The 24974-nt window shown below is 39.9% G+C and overlaps 1 protein-coding gene across 2 annotated transcripts in view; it reads right to left on the reverse strand.

Annotated features, from left to right (window-relative positions):
- The window catches only part of FANCD2 (FA complementation group D2), a 55093-nt gene extending 32049 nt beyond the window's left edge, over nt 1–23044 (reverse strand). Inside the window, exons 1-16 of one of the 2 annotated variants that reach the window (XM_065884763.1) lie at nt 22951–23044; nt 20965–21105; nt 20320–20387; nt 20044–20147; nt 19577–19637; nt 17849–17901; nt 15039–15117; nt 13862–13986; nt 11975–12062; nt 11324–11428; nt 9845–9945; nt 9345–9453; nt 9083–9118; nt 4947–5090; nt 2925–3059; nt 1605–1736 (exon numbers count right to left, since the gene is read on the reverse strand). In XM_065884763.1, coding sequence (XP_065740835.1) covers nt 1605–1736; nt 2925–3059; nt 4947–5090; nt 9083–9118; nt 9345–9453; nt 9845–9945; nt 11324–11428; nt 11975–12062; nt 13862–13986; nt 15039–15117; nt 17849–17901; nt 19577–19637; nt 20044–20147; nt 20320–20387; nt 20965–21105; nt 22951–23014 — 1545 coding nt within the window. In that variant the 5' untranslated portion in view covers nt 23015–23044. The remainder of the gene's footprint in view (nt 1–1604; nt 1737–2924; nt 3060–4946; nt 5091–9082; nt 9119–9344; nt 9454–9844; nt 9946–11323; nt 11429–11974; nt 12063–13861; nt 13987–15038; nt 15118–17848; nt 17902–19576; nt 19638–20043; nt 20148–20319; nt 20388–20964; nt 21106–22950) is intronic. The other variant, XM_065884764.1, reaches the window with a different exon arrangement.
- Between the last annotated feature and the right edge of the window lie 1930 nt (nt 23045–24974).

Genomic DNA, 24974 nt, shown 5'->3' on the forward strand with positions numbered 1-24974 from the left:
AGGCACACACAGATAGCCAAGTATCTGTTCCACAAAAGCTCCAGTTCTCTAAAACTATGCTCAGAGCCCAAAGGGTTGATGTTCTGCTTAGTCAGGCTAACATACCTCCTCCTAGTTGCCCTTTTCTTTTTTTTTTTTTGTGGTACGCAGGCCTCTCACTGTTGTGGCCTCTCCCATTGCGGAGCACAGGCTCCGGACGCGCAGGCTCAGCGGCCATGGCTCACGGACCCAGCCGCTCAGCGGCATGTGGGATCTTCCCAGACCGGGGCACGAACCCGTGTCCCCTGCATCGGCAGGTGGACTCTCAACCACTGCACCACCAGGGAAGCCCCTCCCCCTATTCTTTTTCTCCACACTTCCCTTTTTCTTAGTGAAAACAATATTCTGCCAAAAGTTATGTCTCTGACCTTATTTCTCAGCTTCTACTCCATGAATTACTTATTCATCCTCTACAGATACGGAAAGAGTCACAGGGGAACTACTTACTTTTTGACCTTGGGCAAAGCCTCAGTTTTCTCATCTGTAAAATGGGGATAACAGGGCCTACATAGTTATCTTTCAAAGCCCAGACTTGATTATGTCAAACCGTCATTATAAACCTGTAACAAGGGACTTCCCTGGTGGGGCAGTGGTTAAGAATTCGCCTGCCAATGCAGGGGACACGGGTTCGATCCCTGGTCTGGGAAGATCCCACATGCCACAGAGCAACTAAGCCTGTGCGCCACAGCTACTGAGCCTGCGCTCTAGAGCCCACGAGCCACAACGACTGAAGCCCGCACGCCTAGAGCCCGTGCTCCACAACAAGAGAAGCCACCACAATGAGAAGCCTACACACAGCAATGAAGAGTAGAGAAAGCCCACGTGTAGCAACGAAGACCCAACGCGCTAAAAATTAATAAATGAATTAAAAAAAAACAAAAAACTTGTAACAAGCTCCCTCTTGTCCATAAAATACAGTTGCAACTCTTTAGCATAGTATTTAAGATCCTTCATAATCTGGCCCTGTCCTATGTCCTCATCTCCCACCAGCGCTCACCTTATCCTATCCGCCAACCATGCTAATCTACCTGTCATCCCTCAGGCACACCATGGACGTGGGTGGTGCCAATTTGCTTCTGTTCAAACTGTTCTCTGCCTAGATGTACTTCCCTTACTTTTTCTTGTCAAATCTCTATCCTTCAAGAATCACTCCAATGTTATTTCTTCTTTAAAGACTTCTCCAGTTAATTATTCCTGCTCTGGTATATCTACAGCACGTTATTAGAGAATTCATCATGTATTTATAGTGACTTACTTATATGTCTTACTTTCTATCATCAAAGGCAAAGACTAACTTTTATATCCACAGCACCCAGAAGAGAGCCTGGCACACGGTTAGGTAAAAACAAGTATTCACTGAATGAATTAATACAAAGATAGATGAGTTATTTTTTCTATTATTTGCCACATCACCCTCACCTCCATTATCACCTGCTTCTACCAATTACAGTGCTCAATATCTAGAGTACAAAATAAACTGCTGTTAACTAACACAGATATCAGGTACCTCTCAAATATATGCAAGAAAAAAAATGATTCAGTATGTCAATGGTAGGACTAGATACCTTCACAAAGACAGCATTCAGCCTCATAGCAGACGGGTTTAGAACTACCAAATCTAGGAGGACATCCAATGCAGTATCAACTTCAGCTTCGTTCCCACTGCAGATATGGGTCACCAGGGCACCAATCACTTCCTATACAGAGAAGAGTCAACAGGACAGTGTGAAGCTAAAATATGGTATGGTCATCTAAAGAGGTTCATGCCAGAGGCCATTCCAATCTCAACTTGGTTAAAATCCCAACCCACCCAATCCCATCATCTAATTCTATTAACTAGTTTTCATTAATGTTAGATTCAGGAGGTTTAGGATTATGTCACTCTAACAACACTACCATCCAGTCTTCACTTATTTCCCATAATTTACCAGTGAGCACTGTCTAAACCCTCCTGATTTTGCTCCCTGGCGTAGTCTTTTTCTTTTTCTCATATGGGTTAAATATTACCCATTAAGTTGTGGTTGTACTTAATCTATTGAAATTTACTGAAAAGGTAGCACTCAAGGAGCTAAAGGTTTTTACAAGTTAGACTTGTATGTTTCAAGTAAACATGGGTAATGATGTTGTCTCTACGACATTAAGATGATTCCCCCCAAAAGTTTTAGATGTCATTCTCCCTTTCCTTTATACTGCTGCTCCACTGAGTCACATGGTTTTCTCAAGTGCAGTAGCTATCTCATGCCAGCTGAGTCTATAGTTCTGTTTTAAATTTAAAAAATTTTGTCTTCATTTTTAAAAGTTCCATTCAAATGTGCTTTAATGTTGTTAATAAAGGTACAGCATACATAAACAATACAAAATAAGACACTTTGTTTTCATAATCACTTTCCATAAGTACAGCCCTCCCTGTCTGGATATGTGCTACTAAATTTGGTGCCCCGTGTTCCCGGGAACAGGGTTAGGCCCTCAGGCATTTCTCCTTCATTTCTTTTCCACCACACTTTTTTCTAGAGAACAACTCCAGGATCAATTGGCAGTTGATTATTTAGAGCTAAGTTTAAAACTGCCATTACTGTACTCTGAAAATTGCACGATAACCCCCAGCCCTCTAAGCCAATGTTTGTTTGAAGTTGACTGGAGCTGGACCTTATTTTAGACTCAGAGAATTTTAAAGCTCAAAACACAGAGTTAGATCCTCAAGTCCATCTCATTTTGAGACTAGGACTAGAATTAAGTTTTCCCAACTCCCAGTTCAGAGTTCTTTCTCCTTCAATGTCTTCCAAACAAGAAGAAATAAAAACATCAGATCACATGCAAGTCACCTGGAATTGCATTTCTTTCCTTTTCCCTGTTCCCTCCTTCCCAAAATAAACATTTCAACATACCTGCTGGCAGTAAGTGTCAAAAAAGTTAAATGCATATTTGTATAGGAGACTGCCAAACAAAATTATGCTCTGGTCTAGGGAGTGCAACAAACTCTGCGCCAGTGACAAAATGGATGGACAAATATCCTTAAGAACCTTGAGGAGGGAAGAGTAGAGAGAAATGAAGCTGTGGGAGAAACTTAGTTATCATAGCATCTAGAGCTGCTATTGCTAACCCTATTAAGATGTCAGAGTTCTCCCCAATTCTCATTTTAACTTAAGGAACTTTAATCTTTGTTTTACTCAGAATAATCCTTCACCATTCTGAGTTTCTCTCAGGATCAGTGAGATTCAATGTACGGGTAAGAATTGACCTGTAAGCTCAAGGAAGTGAAACCACAAGCCTAATAGCTGGTAATCTGCTCCTATCTGCCCAGTTTGGAACTAGAATCCATATCTTCTAAATCCCAATTTCCTCACTTAATCATACTGCCTCCCTGGGGATATAGCAGGTCTCCTCTGCCTTGGTTATGATTTGAAATCAGTCTATAAGGTTCAATGCTAATTAAACTGATTTCTTTTAAAGAACATCAAGAGGAGAACTGATCATGTCCTACCAAGAAGGTAGTAGGTGGACATTAATGGAACCAGAATAAATAATGAGTTGTTAAGTCCAGTTTCTTTACTGGTATCATCACAATTAAAAAAAAATCTTAAATTAAGCACTGAAATGGGTATAATGCTTTACTGAGGAAAATGCAATAAAAATTATATATGGTTTCTGCCCTATGCAAAATTATAGCCCAAAACATGTATCATAGCAGAAATAAGCACAGAAAGAACTGTAAGATAAAATAATACGAATTTTAAATCCATTCCTAAATATAAAGTCTATTTATGTATGTATGTATGTATGTATGTATGTATGTATGGCTGCATTGGGTCTTTGTTGCTGTGCACAGGCTTTCTCTAGTTGCAGCGAGCGGAGGCTACTCTTTGTTGTGGTGTGCAGGCTTCTCATTGTGGTGGCTTCTCTTGCTGTGGAGCTCGGGCTTTAGGCGCGAGGGCTTCAGTAGCTGTGGCTTGCTGGTTCTAGAGCACAGGCTCCATAGTTGTGGCGCACGGGCTTAGTTGCTCCGTGGCATGTGGGATCTTCCTGGACCAGGGCTTGAACCCGTGTCCCCTGCATTGGCAAGTGGATCCTTAACCACTGTGCCACCAGGGAAGCCCATAAATATAAAGTTTTAAGACACAGCTACATATTCTCCTTAGTTCCTAAGTCAGGTCCTAAACCTCTGGTTCACCCAGTTTTCTAAGAAGCTATATACACTATTAATATCCTGAATATTCACCTGGAAAACACCATTCCTAGATTATAAAATTCCAATTCAAATGGTTTATATTTCAACAGGAATGATCATCTCAGGGTCATAGTGTTGAATGGCTAAATAGTGATGGTTCAATAGATACAAAATTACATCTCTATTAGCATTCCTCTGATCCTGTTATACTCAGGGGTTTCTAGAAACTACTTAAAAAAGGATACAGAAGGCAAGTTTATCAAAGTTGCAGATCATAGACAGCTAGACAATTAAAATGATTAACATAAAATTAAGATTCAAAAGTCTCAATGGGCTTGAACAATGGGCTGAAACTAAGATGACGTTTTATAAGGGAGCTGTAAAGTTTTCTATTCTAGGTTAAAAATAAAGTTATATAAATATGTCATTAGAAGACCTGAATTGCAATATTTCCTATAAAAAAAGAATTCGGGGTTTGAGTCTAGTAAGTTCAACATAAACCAATTTTGTGACTTTTTTGCTAAAAAGATGAAAACCGATCTTAGTTTGATTTGATTAACATTATAATGTCTCAATCAAGGTAAGAAATAATCCTACTATGTTTTGAAATATACTGAGCTCCCTGACAAACATCTACACCCAGCAAATCTGGTGGTGTCATCATTCCCACACTGGGTAGGAAAGGTTAAAACGACCTCTCTAAAATTTTAAGACTGATGCTGTCTGATTATCTGACACTTACCAAGTAATGAATATAGAATGTACTCTGTAGCAGCTGTTCTTGAAAGCAGCCTGATCGAATCTTATTTCTTAGTACCCTCTCAATGCACTTCTTTGTCTGAGTGTTGGTGCTATAGATGATGAAAAGCATTGCCAGGTCAAGAATCTGTTGTCAATAAATATGCAACAACACGAAAACAGTTTAATAAATCAGTACATTTACTACAACAAAACAGCAGCTCTCAACTTTTTCCCATTAAAACAAAGAATACTCATTTGCTCAACATACTCTCATGGGAGTACCTATGTTTTCATAAAACCCAGAAATATTTTTCAGAGCAATAAAGTGCCACAACTATTAATCACTGGTACCTTTTAAAAAAATATTGGAATACAAGCAAAAGTAGTAGTATTACAGAAATAACTTTGAATAGCTTCACATTTATTATGGAAAAAAAGATTAAGTCACTTGCCAACTTCACTATAAATTTTCATTATTATTAGGAAAATTACTTTGTGAAAAGTTGGAGAGTCTGTAAATGTCTGTCAATATGAAAAAGGTTATAAAAATTATGATGGTCATTTTCAGCACATTATATGGCCATTAAAAATGAGATAGGGGACTTTCCTGGTGGCGCAGTGGTTAAGAATCAGCCTGCCAATGCAGGGGACACGGGTTTGAGCCCTGGTCTGGGAAGATCCCACATGCTGCAGAGCAACTAAGCCCGTGCACCACAACTACTGAAGCCCTCACGCCTAGAACCTATGCTCCGCAACAAGAGAAGCCACCGCGATGAGAAGCCCATGCACCACAACAAAGACCCATCGCAGGCAAAAATAAATAAATAAATTTATTTATTTATCTATTTATTTATTTTTAAAAAAGAGAGAGAGAGAGAGAGATAGGCTAGAGACCTCCCTGGTGGTCCAGCAGTTAAGACTCCATGCTTCCAATGCAGGGGGCGCGGGTTTGACCCCTGGTAAGGAAACAGATCTTACATGCCGTGTGGTGTGCCCCCCAAAAATATTTTTTTTAATTAAACAATAAAAAAAAATTTTTTTAAATGAAATAGGATATATTTTTTGACAGACATTCACGACATATTGTGAAGCAAAAGAAAGCAACCTGCAATAATCATAGTAATTCTATTTTTGTAAAAACAATACACAAGTACAAATACGTATAAGACTGAGTGTGCCTGCACTTGCACACACATACAACTTGTATATGAATAGGAAAAATTCTGGAAGAATGATTATCCATGAAGAGTGGCACAGAGAGTGGGGGTAAACTTTATTTTACACATATTTAGATTACTTGTGGGTTTTTTTTTCTCCCCAATTAGCTTGTATTACCGATGTTTAAAAAAAAAAAAGAGGGACTTCCCTGGCTGTCCAGTGGTTAAGAATCTGCCGTCCAATGCAGGGGATGCAGGTTCGATCTGTGGTCGGGGAGCTAAGATCCCATATGCCACAGGGCAACTAAGCCCGCATGCTGCCAAGTACTGAGCCCAGTGTGCTCTAGAGCCCATGTGCCACAACTACTGACCCTGCACACCACAACTAGAGAGCCCAAGGGCTGCAACTACTGAGCCTGTGTGCTAAAACTAGAGAGAAGACCGCACAACGCAACAAAAGATCCCGCATGCCGCAACTAAGACCTGACATAGCCAAATAAATAAAGAGTTACAGCTGCCAAGTAACAGAAAAATATTTTTTAAAAAAGAGAGATGGGCTTTCCTGGTGGCGCAGTGGTTGAGAGTCCGCCTGCCATGCCCCGGTCTGGGAAGATCCCACATGCCCGTGAGCCACGGCCGCTGAGCCTGCGCGTCCAGAGCCTGTGCTCCGCAACAGGAGAGGCCACAACAGTGAGAGGCCCGCATACCGCAAAAAAAAAAAAAAGAGAGAGAGAGAGAGAGACAGAGAGACAGAGAAGTTAAAAAGTCAAGCAAGACAAAAAAGAAAAACACAAATTACTTGGAACTCACACAACTCAAAAGGAAAAAACCAAACAATCCAATTAAAAGATGGACAGGGAATCTGAATAGAAATTTTTCCGAAGAAGACATACAGATAGCCAACTTCCATGGAATGATGCTCAACATCATTAATCATCAGGGAAACGCAAATCAAAACCACAATGAGATATCACTTCGCACCTGTTAGAACAGCTATCATCAAAAGGACAAAAAATAACATATGTTGGCAAGGATGGAGAGAAGAGGGAACCCTTGTGCACTGTTGGTGGAAATGTAAATTGATGCAACCACTATGGAAAATGGTATGGTGGTTCCTCAAAAAAATAAAAATAGAACTACTATAGATCCAGCAATTCCACTTCTGGCTACATATCTGAAGAAAACAAAAAACACTAAATCGCAAAGATATCTGCACCCCATGTTCATTAGAACATTATTTACAATAGCCAAGACATGGAAACAACCCAAGTGTCCATTGATGGAATGGATAAAGAAAATGTGATATAAACACACACACTCTCTCTAGAATATTATTCAACCATAAAAAAGAACGAATCTTGCTATTGGCAACATGTATGAACACTGAAGACATTATGCTAAGCGAAATAAGTCAGACAGAGAAAGACAAATAGTGTATGATTTCAATTATATGTGGAATCTAAAAAATAAAACAAAAATGAACTCACAAATACAGAGAACAGATTGGTGGTTGCCAGAGGTAGGGGTAGGGAGTTGGTAGGGAGTTGGTAAAGGGGGCCAAAAGGTACAAATTTCAGTTATAAAATAAATAAGTCATGGGGATGTAATGTACAGCATGGTGAATATAGTTAATAATACTGTATTGCACATTTGAAAGTTACTAAGCGAGTAGACCTTAAAAGTTCTCATCACAAATAAAGAAAATGGTAGCTATGTATGGTGATGGACGTTAACAACGTATTGTGGTGATCATTTGCAATATATACAAGTAACAGATCATTACATTGTACACCTGAAACTAATACAAAATGTCAATTATATCTCAATTAATGAGAAAAGATATTTTAATAAATGTTAGATGTTCTAATTAATAAAAGCAAAAACAATAAGTTACTTGAGACATCCCTTCACTGAAGGCCCAACTCAGACACCAAAATTCTGACGGATTATAGCAGAACACAATACAGTTATTAAAAATGACAATAAAAGGACTGCCCTGGCAGTCCAGTGGTTAAGACTCCATGCTCCCAGTCCGGGGGCATGGGTTCAATCCCCAGTTGGGGAAGATCCTGCATGTGGCATGGCACGGCCGAAAAAAAAAAAAAAGACAATAAATATAATGCAGAAGCATGCAAAATGTTTATGACACAATGTGAAGAGAAAAAAAATCAGAATACAAAATTATATTTATACAATGATCAGAGATCTGTAAAAACAGCTATGCAGGAGGTCAAGGGTTATGCAATAATAAAACCGTTGTCTTAGATATTCTGATTCCCTACCCACCCTCAACCTGGCAACCACAAAAAATTATTGAGTTTTTCATTGTTTTATTCAGTATCACAGCAGCTTTTAAAATAGGCATCCAACAACTGGATAATCCAACTAACAAAACTCTACAAAACAGGAGATTCCAACTAAAGAAAATCCTTAAAGGGAACCAATCAGTACACAAGAAATTCAATCATCTGTCTTCTTGACTGAAGAAAGTATCTCCAGATTTAAGACAGATTCAGTACCACTGCCCTGAGAGTAGATGGAATATTTGATTCAGTTCTGTCAGGTAAAGGAAAGTGAAACATGAAATGCCACTATCTTGACAATTCCATGTGGTGGGAGGAAGGGCAATCAGACCGACAGAGGGGCCTGAATACCTAACTCATGACCCAGGCGACTCTAGTCCTCACCTCCTCATGGGAGGGGGACTCAGCTTCTTTGACTGCAACTCATTATGCCTGCTTGGAATGTTACTATTTCCCCTTATGGATATTTTATTTCATTTCATTGCCAGAATAAAGACCATCTGGCAAGTCACCCCTTCAGATCATCTTCCTCAGGCAGCTAATGTTTATTAGAGCAGCTACAAAAGTCACAGAAGGGATGACTGGAAGGAGCCAGAGAAAACAGCAGGAAGGAAAGCCAGCCAATATCACTAATTTTACATCTGTAATACTTAAAGTTCATAGTACATGAACATTACCTTGTGTTCCGACACTGAGGTGGTGTTTTCAATTGCCTGCAAAAACAAGGGTTACAAAAATATTACAACACATAAGAACATTTTTCGCCTTATTCAGCATGCTCTGTTCTCTTATCTGAGAACCAATCTGCCCATCTGGCAACCATCATCTATTATTTCTACTCGACTGACTTTTAAGACTTTTATTTCAACCTACCTTTACTTACATATCTGTCACTGATTGCCACCCATTTCTTCCTCAACGTTTAAAGATCTCACTCACCTTAATCCAGGCTTCCGAAATGATTTTCTCATATCTAACAGCTGACTTTATTACATCAAAGAGAAGAATAACACAGTCTTGACCGCTGTTTTCTTGATTTCCTGAAGAACTGCAAGTAGCAGAGGGAAAAAAAAATCATTCTTCCACTTACCACAGAGGAACCTGTAAGATCTGGGTTCCTGCTTACTAGCCACGTGCCTTAAAACAAGTCACAACTTCATGTGTACACTGGCTAGTAAAACTGTACTGCAGTCTATCTGGAATTGATCTGCAGAGCAAAGGGAGTACGTACACACACACACACACACACACACACACACACACACACATACATAGAATTATGATTTGAAAAACTGTATAGTAGTACACAATTGTAATACTACTACCACTATTTGTAGTTGTTAAGTATTAAGATCTTCTGTCCGGGATTCAGAATAAACATCAGAAAACTTTCCTTGCCTATGTGAGAAAAACAGTGATAACTTTCCATGAGTTTATACCTTGTTTGTCCTTTATTTTTCACCTTGCTTTGAGAAGCCTGCAACAACGATGGCAAAATACAATGCTGCAGATCCAATTTCTCCCGAAGCTCAGAAATTACCTACGGCAAATAAATATTAGCTATGTGTTCTGCTCATTCATAGCAGATAGGCACAATCTATTCTTTCAATAGAAAAACCATAACATTTTCCTGAAAGACTGAGGAAGAAGAATTATTAAATTAAATGTACTGTCAGGACTTCCCTAGTGATCCAGTGGTTGAGAATCCACCTTCCATTGCAGGGGACACAGGTTTCATCTCTGGTCGGGGAAGTAAGATCCCATATGTCACAGGGCAGCTAAGCCTGTGCGCCGCAACTACTGAGCCCACACACCCTGGAGCCTGTGCATCACAACCACAGAGAAGCCCACGTGCCCCAAGAGAAGAGCCCACGTGCCACAACGAAAGATCCTATGTGCTGCAACTAAGACCTGACACAGACAAAAATATATAAAGTGTTTTACTTATTTAATTAAATGTATTGTTAAACAAGGCATTTTGAAAAAGGCAGCTGATCAAAATAGCTAATGTTGAGTATAGTATGCCATGCTCTTTACTTTTTTTATTATTTTAAAAAATATTTATGGGCTTCCCTGGTGGCGCAGTGGTTGAGAGTCTGCCGGCTGATGCAGGGGACACGGGTTCGTGCCCCGGTCCGGGAGGATTTCACATGCCGCAGAGCGGCTGGGCCCGTGAGCCATGGCCGCTGAGCCTGTACGTCTAGAGCCTGTGCTCCGCAACGGGAGAAGCCACAACAGTGAGAGGCCTGCGTACCACAAAAAAAAAAAAAAAAAAAAAAATTATTTATTATTTTTGTTTGCATCAGGTCTTAGTTGTGGTATGCAGGATCTTTTGTTGCAGCATGTGGGATCTTTCGTTGTGGCATGCGGGCTTCTCTCTAGCTGTGGTGCTCGGGCTCCAGAGTGCATGGGCTCTGTAGTTGTGGCACTTGGGCTCTGTAGTTGTGGCACATGGGCTTTCTAGTTGTGGTGCGTGGGCTCAGCAGTTGTGGCACATGGGCTTAGCTGCCCTGTGGCACATGGGATCTTAGTTCCCCAACAGGGATTGAACCCGTGTCCCCTGCATTGGAAGGTGTATTCATAACCACTGGACCACCAGGGAAGTCCCTGTCATGCTCTTTAAAATTTCAGAATTCCTTCAGGCATTACACTGAAATAGCAAATATAACCTGTAGTAGCTTATATAGAACAAGTCTGGCTAGTAGCTCCATCCTCTCCCCTGCTGGATTAATCAGCATTATGAATTAGTTTCGGGACAGAGACGAGCAATTTGAAACGATTAATTTAAATAATTTATCTTGATGTATCTTCCTCAAGGCTAGTCTTTTTTTGACTTCTGAGTTTCACAAGGGCACCACTGCTATCCCCTGTACTCTCTAGGATCTAGCTGCCTACAGTGCTGGGAAACAGTAGGGTACCTCAAGTGCATCCGTGGCTGTTATGGAATGAAGAATGAACTTGATGATCATAGGTAAATCGTCCAACATGACAGATGACAGCTTACCCATCACTAACTGGCGGACCTAAACATAAAAAGCACAAAAACCTTACATATTTTCATGTTAATGCCTCAATCTAGTACTGACTCGTTAGGTAAAATTAGAAAAATTATTTCTCTCACTCAGTTTTCTCACTTGTAATTTTGGAAGAAAAACGTCTCATTTTATTTTTTTTTCCAAATTACAAGCTTTCAATTTTTAATGCTACAGCTTCTTCAAAAACAGACAGGTGATAAACATGAAAGTCTTCTTCTCTTAATTTTGGAGTCTGAATTTTCCATTGGCTAGAGGAAGGCATAAAAAGTTGTTATTCTTATGGAAGCAGTTTGTAACTATACAGGCAATACAGAAGATTTCCACTAAAACATACTGATTAAAAATGAGCAGTTAATCTATCATAGTATGGCATATGAAATTCACTGAAAAGAAAAAAGAGAGCAAATGTCATTCAGCATTGTTTCAAAATGAAATTTTCATTATATACGACTGGTCCAAGGCAATGACTAATTGACACTGGTTCTGGGAAGCGAGCAAGCTGGCACTCTTTCTGGAGAGCAGAGTCCTCCCTACCTTAGTCAGGAGCTTCGGCTCAAGTCGGAGGCTAGAAAGGACATCCAGGATTGGGACAGTGAGCAGAGTATTCTCTGTTAGAAGGTCACTGTGAATAGGAGAAAGAGAGAAGTTGTGCAAATTTTAACAGAGCTGGGCAAATAATGACGGGAAAATCACTCAAGGTATAGGAAGAGAGGATATACTTAGTTCCAATTAAATTCTATTTATAGTATGTTTCATTAACATTCTCTTGATTTTAAAAAAATGCTCATTTTGAAAAATTCAAACGATAAACAAAGCAGAAACAAGAAGCCCTACCTTATCATCCCCACTACTCAGAGGAAACCACTACTGAGTTTAGTACATATCCTTCCTGAGAAAAGGAAAAAGAAAACCTACAACAATTACAATGAAGTGTGATAAACATGATAGACGTAAGTAGTAGGGTTCTACAGTAGCACACAGTAGAGAAGGACACTGATGGATCCTAAGAAAAGGTTATACAAAAGGACAAGCAGGCAAAGTGGGGTATACAGTGCTATACACAGAAGGAGCATCCTGCCCAAAAGCACAAAAGCAAGAAATCACTGGACATTTTTGGAGACAGCTTTACAGACAACTATAGAAAAGGAGGTATAACAAATTGGAAGTTTTTAACTACTTCTAGGATAAATACATGGTTGCATTAAAACAGAAATAAAATTATGTAGTGATATTGTTCTCCTCTTCTTCATTATTGCCCTATCAATTAGTATTTTTCACGTAAACATTAGTAAGCAATGGATGTCTGCAATAGATCTGACACAGCAATGTGCATTAGAATGAATCATTTAGGGACCAAAGAAGTTGATGTTTAATAAGCTCCACAAACTATGTGGATGTGCAGTCAAGATGGAGGACACCCTTGGATAGAGAAAATGTTAACAAAACAAAGGAATAATGTTTATGTCTCTGCAGACCAAATTTATACACCTAATCCTAAGCCAGACTTCATATTCATGACAGATACACAGGTCTACTCAAATATATACTCATTATTAGAAAAGAAAGAAAGTATACGGATCTACTCAAATATACACTCATTAGGGCTTCCCTGGTGGCACAGTGGTTAAGAATCCGCCTGCCATTGCAGGGGACACGGGTTCGAGCCCTGGTCTGGGAAGATCCCACATGCCATGGAGCAACTAAGCCCGTACGCCACAACTACTGAGCCTGCGCTCTAGAGCCCGCAAGCCACAACTACTGAGCCCGCGTGCCACTACTACTAAAGCCCGCACACCTAGAGTCTGTACTCTGCAGGAAGAGAAGCCACCACAATGAGAAGCCCACGCACTGCAATGAAGACGCAACACAGCCAAAAATAAATAAATAAATAAAATTTAAAAACCAGGGACTTCCCTGGTGGCGCAGTTGTTAAGAATCCACCTGCCAATGCAGAGGACACGGGTTTGATCACTGGTCCAGGAAGATCCCACGTCGCGGAGCCATTAAGCCCACATGCTGCAACTACTGAGCCCACGCACCACAACTACTGAAACCTGTGCACTCTAGGGCCCACGTGCCACAACTACTGACCCTGTGTGCTGCAACTACTGAAGCCTGCGTGCTTAGAGCCTGTGCTCAGCAACAAGTGAAGCCACCGCAATGAGAAGCCCGTGCACCGCAACGAAGAGTAGCCCCCACTCGCCGCAACTAGAGAAAGCCCATGCGCAGCAACAAAAACACAACGCAGCCAAAAAAAACACTCATTATTAGAAAAGCAAGTCAAATTCCATACCCTAGAAAGATGGGTATCATCCTCTTTTATAAAAAAAAGAAACGCATTATTACTACTCTTTTTATACTGCAGTGATAAGGCTCCCAAAGTGAAGTCTTGCTCAAGATGCCAACGAGGTGCTTACCCACCTGAGTTCTTTCCCCACATCAGCATGCTGGGAATCCCCTAGGATCTCAGGTAGGCTGGTGACAAAGTCATGCTGCAGGTACACTGGAGCAATACTGATTAGCTGCATGATCTTGGTGGTGAGATCCTGCAGTGGAGGAGACTATTAGAATCGTAACATTACCCAGAATAGAGAAAGACCTCCTACTCATGAAATGTAGAGCTGGAATTATTTTGTGTACAATACGACAACTACACACACACTCAAGCTCAAAGCCTAAAATCAGAGGTAAGTGACCCAGAGATTTTCACACATGAGATGGTACATAGAAAAAAAATAGGCTAGGTGTCATATTATTTAATACTTTTTTTTCTTTCTTTTTTTAAAAATTTTTTGGCTGCACCGAGCAGCTTGTGAGATATTAGTTCCCCGACCAGGGATTGAACCTGGGCCCCTGGCAGGGAGAGTGCAGAGTCTTAACCACTGGACTACCAGGGAAGTCCAACAATTGGGGGCTCTTTTGCTTTTTTTTTTCCCGTTTCTACTGTCTTCATTTCACTTAATCTTCACAACTGTATTCCCATTTTTAAAATGTAGGGGGTATGTGTTGCTCAAAGATACACAATTAATAAGTGGAAGACCCAAAATTCCAGCCCAGATGAGATTCCAAAACTCATGTTCTTCCAAATAAAGATTTAGCCTTTGAATGTCTGACAAAAATTAGTAGAATGATTTAAGAACTCTGAAAAGAAATGGGCCTTAAGCAACAGGCTCAAAACAGATTCAACTTTACCAAGGTGTTTAATAACAAGTAACATAAACCCAAAGAAATCTTCCTCAATATGTAATTAAAGTAACACATTTGCAGTGAAGTAGGATGGTTTTGGATCTCATTGCTTTTGAGAAATAAAATATAATAATAATCTCTGTACTTTGAGAAGTTAATGAATTCCTTCCAAATATTTATTTAATAAATGACATCCAGTCACCTTAATTAGATACACTTCTTATTTTAGAGAAATTTAATGGGTGAAATAACCATGGTTTTCAAATTATTAAAGCTAAAAAAGATAATGGATAGAAAAATATGAATTCTTTGTTTAGAAAGGAAAAAATATCATGCAAATGCCAAAAGTTTGGTTAAGTGTGGAAAACACACTCTCTATAAATCCAAGAGACAGAAAAAGTCCCCAACATACCTTACTATCCACAACTCTGTCAAGCCACTTCAGTTGATTGATGATGAGTCGAGGCATGTTGAGTCCATCACTGTTCACGCTGAATGTTAGGATGGATGAGAAGTCAGGAAAGTAGCCTTTCTGACTTACACAGCAGCAAGCATTAATACTGCATATAACATTTCAGCCATTCAGTTAACATTTACTAAACACTTACCATGCGTTGCACACTGTGCTAAACACACAGGTAATACAAAAAAAAGCATGAGACATATGCTTATGTATGAGAAAGATGTCTGGAGGAAGACGCACTAAACTGTTAGTGGCTATATCTGGGGAGGGTTTAGAGAGGGGAAGAAAAGTCTGGAGAGTATCTCTTAAAATATATGAACAATTAAAAAAAATAAACGTAACAAACTTTAACAAATTGAGTAAGATAAACTGTTTTTAAAGGTAAACAATGGGGACTTCCCTGGTGGTGCAGTGGTCAAGAATCTGCCTGCCAATGCAGGGGACACGGGTTCGAGCCCTGGCTCGGGAAGGTCCCACATGCCGCAAAGCAACTAAGCCCGTGTGCCACAACTACTGAGCCTGCGCTCTAGAGCCCGCGAGCCACAACTACTGAGCGCGTGTGCCTAGAGCCCGTGCTCTGCAGCAACAGAAGCCACCGCCATGAGAAGCCCACGCACCGCAACAAAGAGTAGCCCCTGTTTGCGGCAACTAGAGAACGCCTGCGCACAAGGCCCAAAGCAGCCAAAATAAATTTTAAAAATAAATTAAAGTTTAAAACTAAATAAATAAATTAAATAAGAGGTTAAAAACTAATTACATCAATTTGATAAAGTACCAAAAAATGCAAGTAATTTTTACCACTATGGAAACAGAAGATTTTCAGATTTAGACTATGTCAAAGTACTGAAAACCATTTATGGATGCAGAGAAGTTGGCTCAGTATTAGTATTATCATTACTATAGCAATACTTATTAATAATCATTAATTATTATCATTAATATAATAAACTATTATAAATAACTTTCTAGTACTATTTCCCCTAAAATGACAGTCTCTGCCTTCTTCCCAGCCTCCTATATCTAACTTTTGGACCACCTCCAGCTCCTCTTCTTGACAGCATTCTCAGTCTTTGTTTACTATAGACAAATTTAACTGCTAAAAAAGACTTAGCCAGGACACAAAGCATAGTGCATGCCATTCAGGCAAATCATAAATTTCTAAAGATAAATCTTCAAGTTTACTGTTGTTACATACAAGACCCAGAAGCAGCACATATTAAAAAGGAGGAAATAAAAATTACCTAAATCCTCTCTCCCAGAGAGGTCCACCATTGATATACAAGCATATATGTATCTATGTAAATGTGTATGTATGTACCTTTAACAAAATACTGAGTGGAACTGTAAATACTGATTTGTAGCCTGTTTTTTCAATTAATGCATGGTATTAAATAATCCTCTTTATAATTTTTAATGTCCACATGATATTCCATTATGTGGATATACCTAATTTACTTAACCTATCTCCTATAGTTGAATATCTCAGTTTACAATTTTTGTTACTTTAAACAGTAATATTATTCATTACTGTTTTCATTCATAGGTATTGCCTTAGGATAAATTTGGAGACATGGCTGAACATTAAAGGGTATGCAAAATCTTAGGTTTTGATACACACAACCTACTGCCCTTCAGAGTAATTACACTGCTTTATATGTTTACCAGTGATATATGAGCAGCCTGTTCATCGCACTCAACAAGGGAGATCCTTTGCGAGGGAAAAAAATTCTATTTATTGTTTGAAATTGTTGTATTTGATTATTAATGAACTTGAGCATTAAAAAAAAGTGTTTAATGCTCTCATATTTCTTCTCTGTGAATTGTCTGTTCATGACCTTTATGTACTTATCTGTTAGGCTGTTCTTTTTTTCTCTTAGTTATTTTTTTATTATTACTATTTTTAAGTAAATTTATTCATTTTTATTTTTGGCTGCATTGGGTCTTCGTTGCTGCATGCAGGCTTTCTCTAGTTACGGTGAGCGGGGGCTACTCTTCATTGCAGTGTGCGGGCTTATCATTGCAGTGGCTTCTCTTGTTGCGGAGCATGGGCTCTAGGTGCGCGGGCTTCAGTAGTTGTGGTACGTGGGCTCAGTAATTGTGGCTGGCGGGCTCTAGAGTGCAGGCCCAGTAGTTGTGGCCCACGGGCTTAGTTGCTCTGTGGCATGTGGGATCTTCTCGGACCAGGGCTTGAACCCGCATTCCCTGCATTGGCAGGCAGATTCTTAACCACTGCGCCACCAGGGAAGTCCCTTAGTTATTTTTTAAAGTAAAAAAGAAAAAAAAAAAGAAAAGTAAAAAAAAATTTTTTGGGGGGCCACACCACGCAGCTTGCAGGATCTTAGTTCCCCCGATCAAGGATCAAACCCAGGCCCCGAGAGAGTGAAAGCCCGGAATCCTAACCACTGGACCGCCAGGAAATTACCTTAAAGTAAATTTTTAAAAATGGTAGCTCATATGCAGTATAAAATTGAAAAGGTAAAGAACAGTATTCAGAGAATATATATCTCCAGCCAAGTGGCTCCACTCCTGGGAGACAACCACTATTAGCAGTTTAGTGTGTATCCTAGGAATACATGGACATATAAATAGATGAAATTTCAAAGAAAGTCACCCCAGTAAAACTTCAGTAGTCATTTAAGAATCTGGAGGCATAATAAATATGATCTTCAGACATACCAATGATGCTTCAGGGCAACCTTTTCAGAGAGAGACCTAAGTACACCAGGGTACTTTGAGCATTCCAGAGTAACTCCACTTACTTTTTGAAAATAAATTCTGGCAACTTTTCAAATAAGATTTTGATAATGGCAGGCTAAAAAAGAAGACATAGGGAGTTAGGAGATTGTCTCAAAATGTACAACAGAAATGTATAATTAGCTGTATTCTCTCCAATAAGAGTTCTTGGAGGAAAAACCCTGCCTAATTTAAATCCTCATTATAAGAATGTCCACCTGGTGGGAATGTAAATTGATACAGCCAATATAGAGAACAGTATGGAGGTTCCTTAAAAAACTAAAAATAGAACTACCATATGACCCAGCAATCCCATTACTGGGTATACATCCTGAGAAAACCATAATTCAAGAAGAGTCATGTACCACAATGTTCACGGCAGCAGTATTTACAATAGCCAGGACATGGAAACAACCTAAATGTCCACTGACAGAGGAGTGGATAAAGAAGATGCAGCACATATATACAATGGAATATTAATGAGGCACAAAAAGAAACAAAATTGAGTTATTTGTAGTGAGGTGGATGGACCTAGAGTCTTTCATTCATAGTGAAGTCAGTCAGAAAAACAAATACTGTATGCTAACACATATATATGGAATCTAAAAAAATATATATATGGTTCTAATGTACCTAGTGGCAGGACAGGAATAAAGACACAGATGTAGAGAATGTATGTGAGGACACGGGGAGGGGGAAGGGTAAGCTGGGACGAAGTGAGAGAGTGGCATGTAGTTATATTACAACCAAATGTAAAATAGTGGGAAGCAGCTGCATAGCACAGGGAGATCAGCTAGGTGCTTTGTGACCACCTAGAGGGTTGGGATAGAGAAGAGTGGGAGGGAGACGCAAGAGGGAGGGGATATGGGGATATATATACACATATAGCTGATTCACTTTGTTATACAGCAGAAACTAACACAACATTGTAAAGCAATTATACTCCAATAAAGATTTAAAAACAAAAAAGTATGTCCACATGAATGCTGCCTATATTTTGAATATAACCTGTTGGAATACAAAGATTTATCAATAATCTGTCCTCTGAAAAATTACAAAATGACTAGCAAGGCAACATTAAAATAACCAGATAATCAAAAACATTACTAATTATGATGACAACTGTTAACCCATGAAATGCAGGGCTTAACAGATTATCAAATAGTTTGCAAGAAAAGATTTCTCTTTGGAGGAACAAGAGAGCTCTGAGATTTAAGCTAACTAAATTATATTCAAGATTTCCAATGAAAAGGAATTAAGATCAACAGTGCAAGAGAAGAAAAGAGGAAAAATGAAGGACAGGGTGGGAGGGAGACTTTTCATTGTATATACATTTCTATAATTTGAGATGTTTAAAACATCTCACTGATTGTCTAATCAATAAATTAAGAGAGAAAGGAGGAAAAGGGAAAGATCTAGTTAATAAGCAAATACGAAGCTAAATGGGAGATGATGCAGATGTGAATATGGCAGATATACAAGGTACTCAGAACACACAGGATGAAGTTTTACAAAACAGGAATCTGAGGCCGCCAGGATAAATGAGGCTTCAAGATGTATTGGGTTTATCAGCTCAGTCCAAATACACAGATATTGCCCTACAAGATTCATGTCAGCAACAGGGCTGTGGTAACCTGTTGCAAACCCAAACTCTCCCATTAACCCTGCTCTGCCCTGTGCTCCAGCCACTTACACTTGGGCATGCACCACAAATCACATCCATTAAATGTCCACAGAAAAAGTGGCAGTCTCACCTGTAATATGTCAATCCCCAGAAGCAATTTAATGAGGCTCTTACAGTAAGATGTGCCCATGCTGTAAAAAAAAAAAAAAAAAGGAGAGATTGGTTTTCTATTTTGATTTTCTTTTAATGTTTTTATTATCCTTTCTCTGTAAAATTGGTTAACTATGTAATTTTTAAGGAGAAACTATCCTGTTAGATAAGAAATACAGAACATGAGAAGATAGCTTTTAAGTCACAGACAAGTGGAGTTGAAACTGTATCAACACAGGTGAGACACATTCTAGAAAACATTCTGGTTCTTAGTCTTGTTATCATAAACTTAATAATTTAAAGGTTAGGTTAAAACTTTGAGGAAGAGAGAGCTATAAATCAAAAGTAAAATTCCAAAAAATTGCATTCTGCCCCAACCCCACCTCCCAATCCAGTTAAGTGTAACAGACTAAATTTCAGCAACAGTCCAGTGCTTTGTCTCCACACCTGGCTTCCTCATCCTGCAGATGTTCACATGACAAAAGGCAGTTCCTGAAACTGTTTTGGTCCTCAATGTAAGACTCCAGGCCACTAACGAATTCTTCTACTATCTTAGTGACATTAAAAAAAAAAAAAAAAAACAAGAGTAAGATTTTTAGTTTAACATTTGCTGTCGATTAGCTAAAATCATTCAAGCCTATTCGACTTTATGCTAGTGTCTTTAAACTCCCAATTCCAGAGTACTGCTGGCAAAAACAAAAATACTAAGGAGAAAATACATACTGCGGGATAAGAAGGATGTTTCCTCAGAGTCTGAAAGAGCTTCCTTTGGAAAATGATTTGATCCACAGCTATGAGAAAAGAAGACTAGTTGGTCCCCAGTGTCTTTAACACTTCCTACCAGAGTTTTACTTTCCTAAGACCTAGGTTCCTGTCTGATGAAACCAATAAAGATATTTCCAACCTAATTTCAGAGCCAACTCTTATAAACCCACTGCAAAACAGAATTAGCTTTTATAAAGGATAGCTACTAAGTATTCTTAAAAAATAAAAAAAGCCAAAACCTTAGCTGGATGCCCGCAAAGTAGGGCTTATATGGCTTTATACATTTTCTTCTGAAATTATTCTGACACAGATCTAATTGCTCTCTAGGTATTAATTTATTTTTTCACAAGAAAACATAAAGTAATACTAGTACATAACATTCTTGCTTAAAAAAAAAAAAGGATTAGACATACCTTACTTAATATGCATTAATCAGTACCAAAGAGAATAACAACATTCTCTAAAAAGCAATTTCAGTTTCATCCTTATCTCAAGACAGATGGTGTTCCCATTTCTAATCTTCATTGCCTCTCTAGAAAATCCATGATTCAGTTCTGAGCCCATTCACTATACCCAGACAAAAGATTTTGATTAAAATATTACCTAGTTGATTCTGACTCTCTCCTGTTTTAAGAGTAATTCCTGATGTCTTAAGAAGCTTTACAAAGACACTGTTATTTTCTTCAACTTCATTACGAACATGAGATTTCTTTGTCTTTTTGGAAAGTGGCTGTTTCCTGGCTTCTGAAAGTAGACAAAATTTTTAAGAATGTGACAAATAGTAAAGCAAAGGTTAAAATGTAAACCCTGGAACAATAACCCTAAGAGGAAGGTTGATGGGTTCCTGAAGAACTATACTGGAACTGATGCTGCTGTGCACTTTTCTCTCTAACAAGTGTCAGCAATAGTGGCTCACAAACAAACAAATAGAACAATCAACAAATTGAATTATTTTCACTTACTGAGTTTTCATTTGAAGAATTCAAAATGTGCCACCTCTAACAAGAATGACCAGAGAAATGTTTTCCAGCCAAATTCTAAAGCAGTCAGGGTGTCTCATGTGGTCTACAAACCACTGTGTTGGAATCACTGGGAAGCTTACTAAAAGCATGTTCTTAGGTCATGTCCCAGAGCTACAGAATCAAAATTTCAGGGACGGAGCATGGGAATCTGAATTATTAATATGCTCTCCAGGTAAAAATCCTGACGCACACCAAAGTTTGAGAACCAACGATCAGGATATAGAGGTAGAAAGAATGCAGTAGGTTCTCCTACATCATATCTTTGAGTACAAAGCCCAGACTGATTTCATCCCAAGGCTTTCAATCCATAAGAAATAATAAAAAATAAGCAAACAAAAACAAAAAGGTGGGCTTCCCTGGTGGCGCAGTGGTTGAGAGTCCGCCTGCCGATGCAGGGGACACGGGTTCGTGCCCCGGTCCGGGAGGATCCCACGTGCCACGGAGAGGCTAGGCCCGTGAGTCATGGCCGCTGAGCCTGCGCGTCTGGAGCCTCTGCTCCGCAACGCGAGAGGCCACAACAGTGAGAGGCCGGCATACCACAAAAAAAAATAATAATAAAAAATAAAAAGGAGTATTTGCAATTTTAGAGAATTTAACATTTAATTAAAAAAAAAACCAAAAAGGTACCTGAAATTAAGTATGATTATCTACTCTTCTCCCTTAATGAAGCAACGTTAGAATTGTCTTAATAGAGTGGATGAGTGTGATGAATGAAAGACTATCAACCTCTTCTCATTGGAACTCTTAGGGCTTCTGTCAACTGCATTCTCACATGGACAGCTTCTGTACTCTTTCTTTGCCTCTGGTGTGCTTGCTTTGATGATACTTTTCTTTTATACATCGCCATCATAGCATTTATCTAGATCATCATTTTTAAGGCAGGAAAGAGGACCATAAGATTTTTAAAGGTAAGGGACTTCCATGGCGGTCCAGTGGTTAAGATTCTGCCTCCCCATGCAGGAGACGCGGGTTCGATCCCTGGTCAGAGAACTAAGATCCCACATGCCAAAAGGCAACTAAGCCCATCCACTGCAACTACTAAGCCCACATGCCACAACTAGAGAGAAGCCCTCACACAACAGAGGAGGATCCTACATGTTGCAACGAAGATCCTGTGTACCAAAACTAAGACCCAATGCGGCCAAAAATTAAAAATAATAATAATAAATAAATATTTTTTAAAAAGTGGTGGGAAGTGGGGGAGCTTGTTTAAAATACAACCCAATCCAGAGATCCTTTAAAAACAATAAAAATAAAAAATAAAGGGTATAGACTATGTCATATCTTTGTGTCCCAGCACCTAAAGGATGTACCATAGTTAAGCTCTTATGTATGTAGATTCCTCCTACGTATGTGGAGACTGAAACTCACAGACTATGGGCATGCCCAAAGTCATACATGCAATTAGAGGCAGAAATTTCATTCCAAATCTCCTGATGCTAGATTCTGTGTGCCCCATCCATTAAGCCTTGGTGACTCCAGCACTTGAAAATAGGAACTTTATAACCCTTTTAGTGCTTCACACATTTGCTACAGGAAATAAAGCAACAAATGACTAGACACTTACTAGAGGCATCTTCTGTCAGGTTCTCTTTATCCTCAGATGTTGGGAGTCTTCTTTTGGAAACCATTTTGACCAAAGCCTTTTTCAGTTAAATTGCAAATCAGAGAACAGAAATTACCTGTTAGAAGCTAAATTCTGAGAAGTTAAAGCTATTAGCTCAAAGAAAACTATCCAAAACCAAAGACTTTGCAAAATGCTATCTAAATCCAGGTGCTGAGAAAATTTCAACTCCTCTATCTGCTCAAAACTCCCTTGTTTTCAAGACTTGTTTACCTAGTTGCCTCTTTAGCCACACCGTTTCCCTCTTGCTGAAAGATAAAACCCACAGTTCTCTGACATTTAAGATCCTTCATCATCTAGCCACAATCTACTGCTCCTTTAACTCATTAACCCAATACTATATGCTAGGGACTGTGCTAGGTGCTGGGGTTACAACTGTGAACCAAATACAATCCCTGTCCTCAGGGAGTTTACTATATAGTACCAAGTAGTCCTGATGTAGTTATAAAAGAAAAGTGCAGGGCTTCCCTGGTGGTGCAGTGGTTCGGAGTCCGCCTGCCGATGCAGGGGACACGGGTTCGTGCCCCGGTCCAGGAAGAGCCACATGCCGCGCAGCGCCTAGGCCCGTGAGCCATGGCTGCTGAGCCTGCGCGTCCGGAGCCTGTGCTCTGCAGCGGGAGAGGCCACAACGGTGAGAGGCCCTCGTACCGCAAAAAAAAAAAAAAAGTGCAGGGTGCTATGAGGAAATCTAGTCTAGTCGGCGGTGATGAAGAAAAGCAGGGACAATTTCTCAGGGATAATCTCTTTGAGAAAGTGATTTTTTTTTTTTTTTTTTTTTGCGGTACGCGGGCCTCTCACCGTTGTGGCCTCTCCCGTTGCGGAGCACAGGCTCCGCACGCGCAGGCTCAGCGGCCATGGCTCACGGGCCCAGCCGCTCCGCGGCACGTATGTGGGATCTTCCGGGACCGGGGCACAAACCCACGTCCCCTGCATCGGCAGGCGGACCCTCAACCACTGCGCCACCAGGGAAGCCCTGAGAAAGTGATTTTTAAGCAGAGACCTGAGGGTTAAAATAAGAGTTAGCCAGTAGAAGAGGTATGAGAAGAGTGGTCCAGGCAGAGAAAAACTCAACACTGAAACAGGGAGAATGTAGTGAGAAATGAGCCTCCAGAGGTAGGGGAGGGCCTGAACCACAGGGAGTTCTATTTTGTAAGCTAGAACCTTCCTGGTTTCAGTGCTTTTGCATAAGATGTTGTTTTCACCTGAAATGCTCTTATCCGCCTGGAAATTACTCCTCCTCCTTAAAGACTCAGTCAAATGTCATCTTCCTCCTATCCCCAAGGGAGATTACTACTCCAGCTTCCCTGCTCCAGAGTATATGTAGGAGCCCTTACAATGCACTAGGCTGTGGGGCTCCTTGAGAGCATGAACCCAGTGTCCTTTATTTATTTCAGGTATACCTAGTGCCCAGCACGGTACCTGGCATAAAAAAAATTTCCGAGAATATTCGCTAAATGAGAATGGCTGGCAGGCAGGTAAATACTAACAACTAATAAAAACTATTTTAAGTGCTTTACATTTGATACTACATTTATTCCTCACAAAACCTTTTGAGGTAGCTACCATTATTCTCACATTCAGTGGCAGAGCTGGGATTCCAATTTAGCAATCCGGCTCCAGGATCTGCCTCTTAACTACCACCTACACTTTCTCTTGATTATAATAGTCCCTTCCAATAATATTTACCATTTACTATGTACCAAGAGTCATGCTAAGCGTTTTCTTTATCCGTTGCCTCGTTTACTACTTATAACCATTACCGGCCATTCTGTCGATGGAAAAACTAAGGCAAGTCAGGGCCTCCTGACTTCAGGGCACACGCCCGTAACACGTGCTAACCGGTCCCGCTTCCAAAGAAGCCTGAAAGCCGGGAAGACCGGACGGGCTGCCCGGACCAGGTCCTCCGGGGAGGGGGCAGGGGTCAAGTCCTTCCTCACTTCGTCATTTTAGCGACGCAAGGAGGTACC

Source organism: Phocoena phocoena, chromosome 10 (assembly GCF_963924675.1).
Source record: "Phocoena phocoena chromosome 10, mPhoPho1.1, whole genome shotgun sequence".
NCBI classification, from domain to species: domain Eukaryota; kingdom Metazoa; phylum Chordata; class Mammalia; order Artiodactyla; family Phocoenidae; genus Phocoena; species Phocoena phocoena.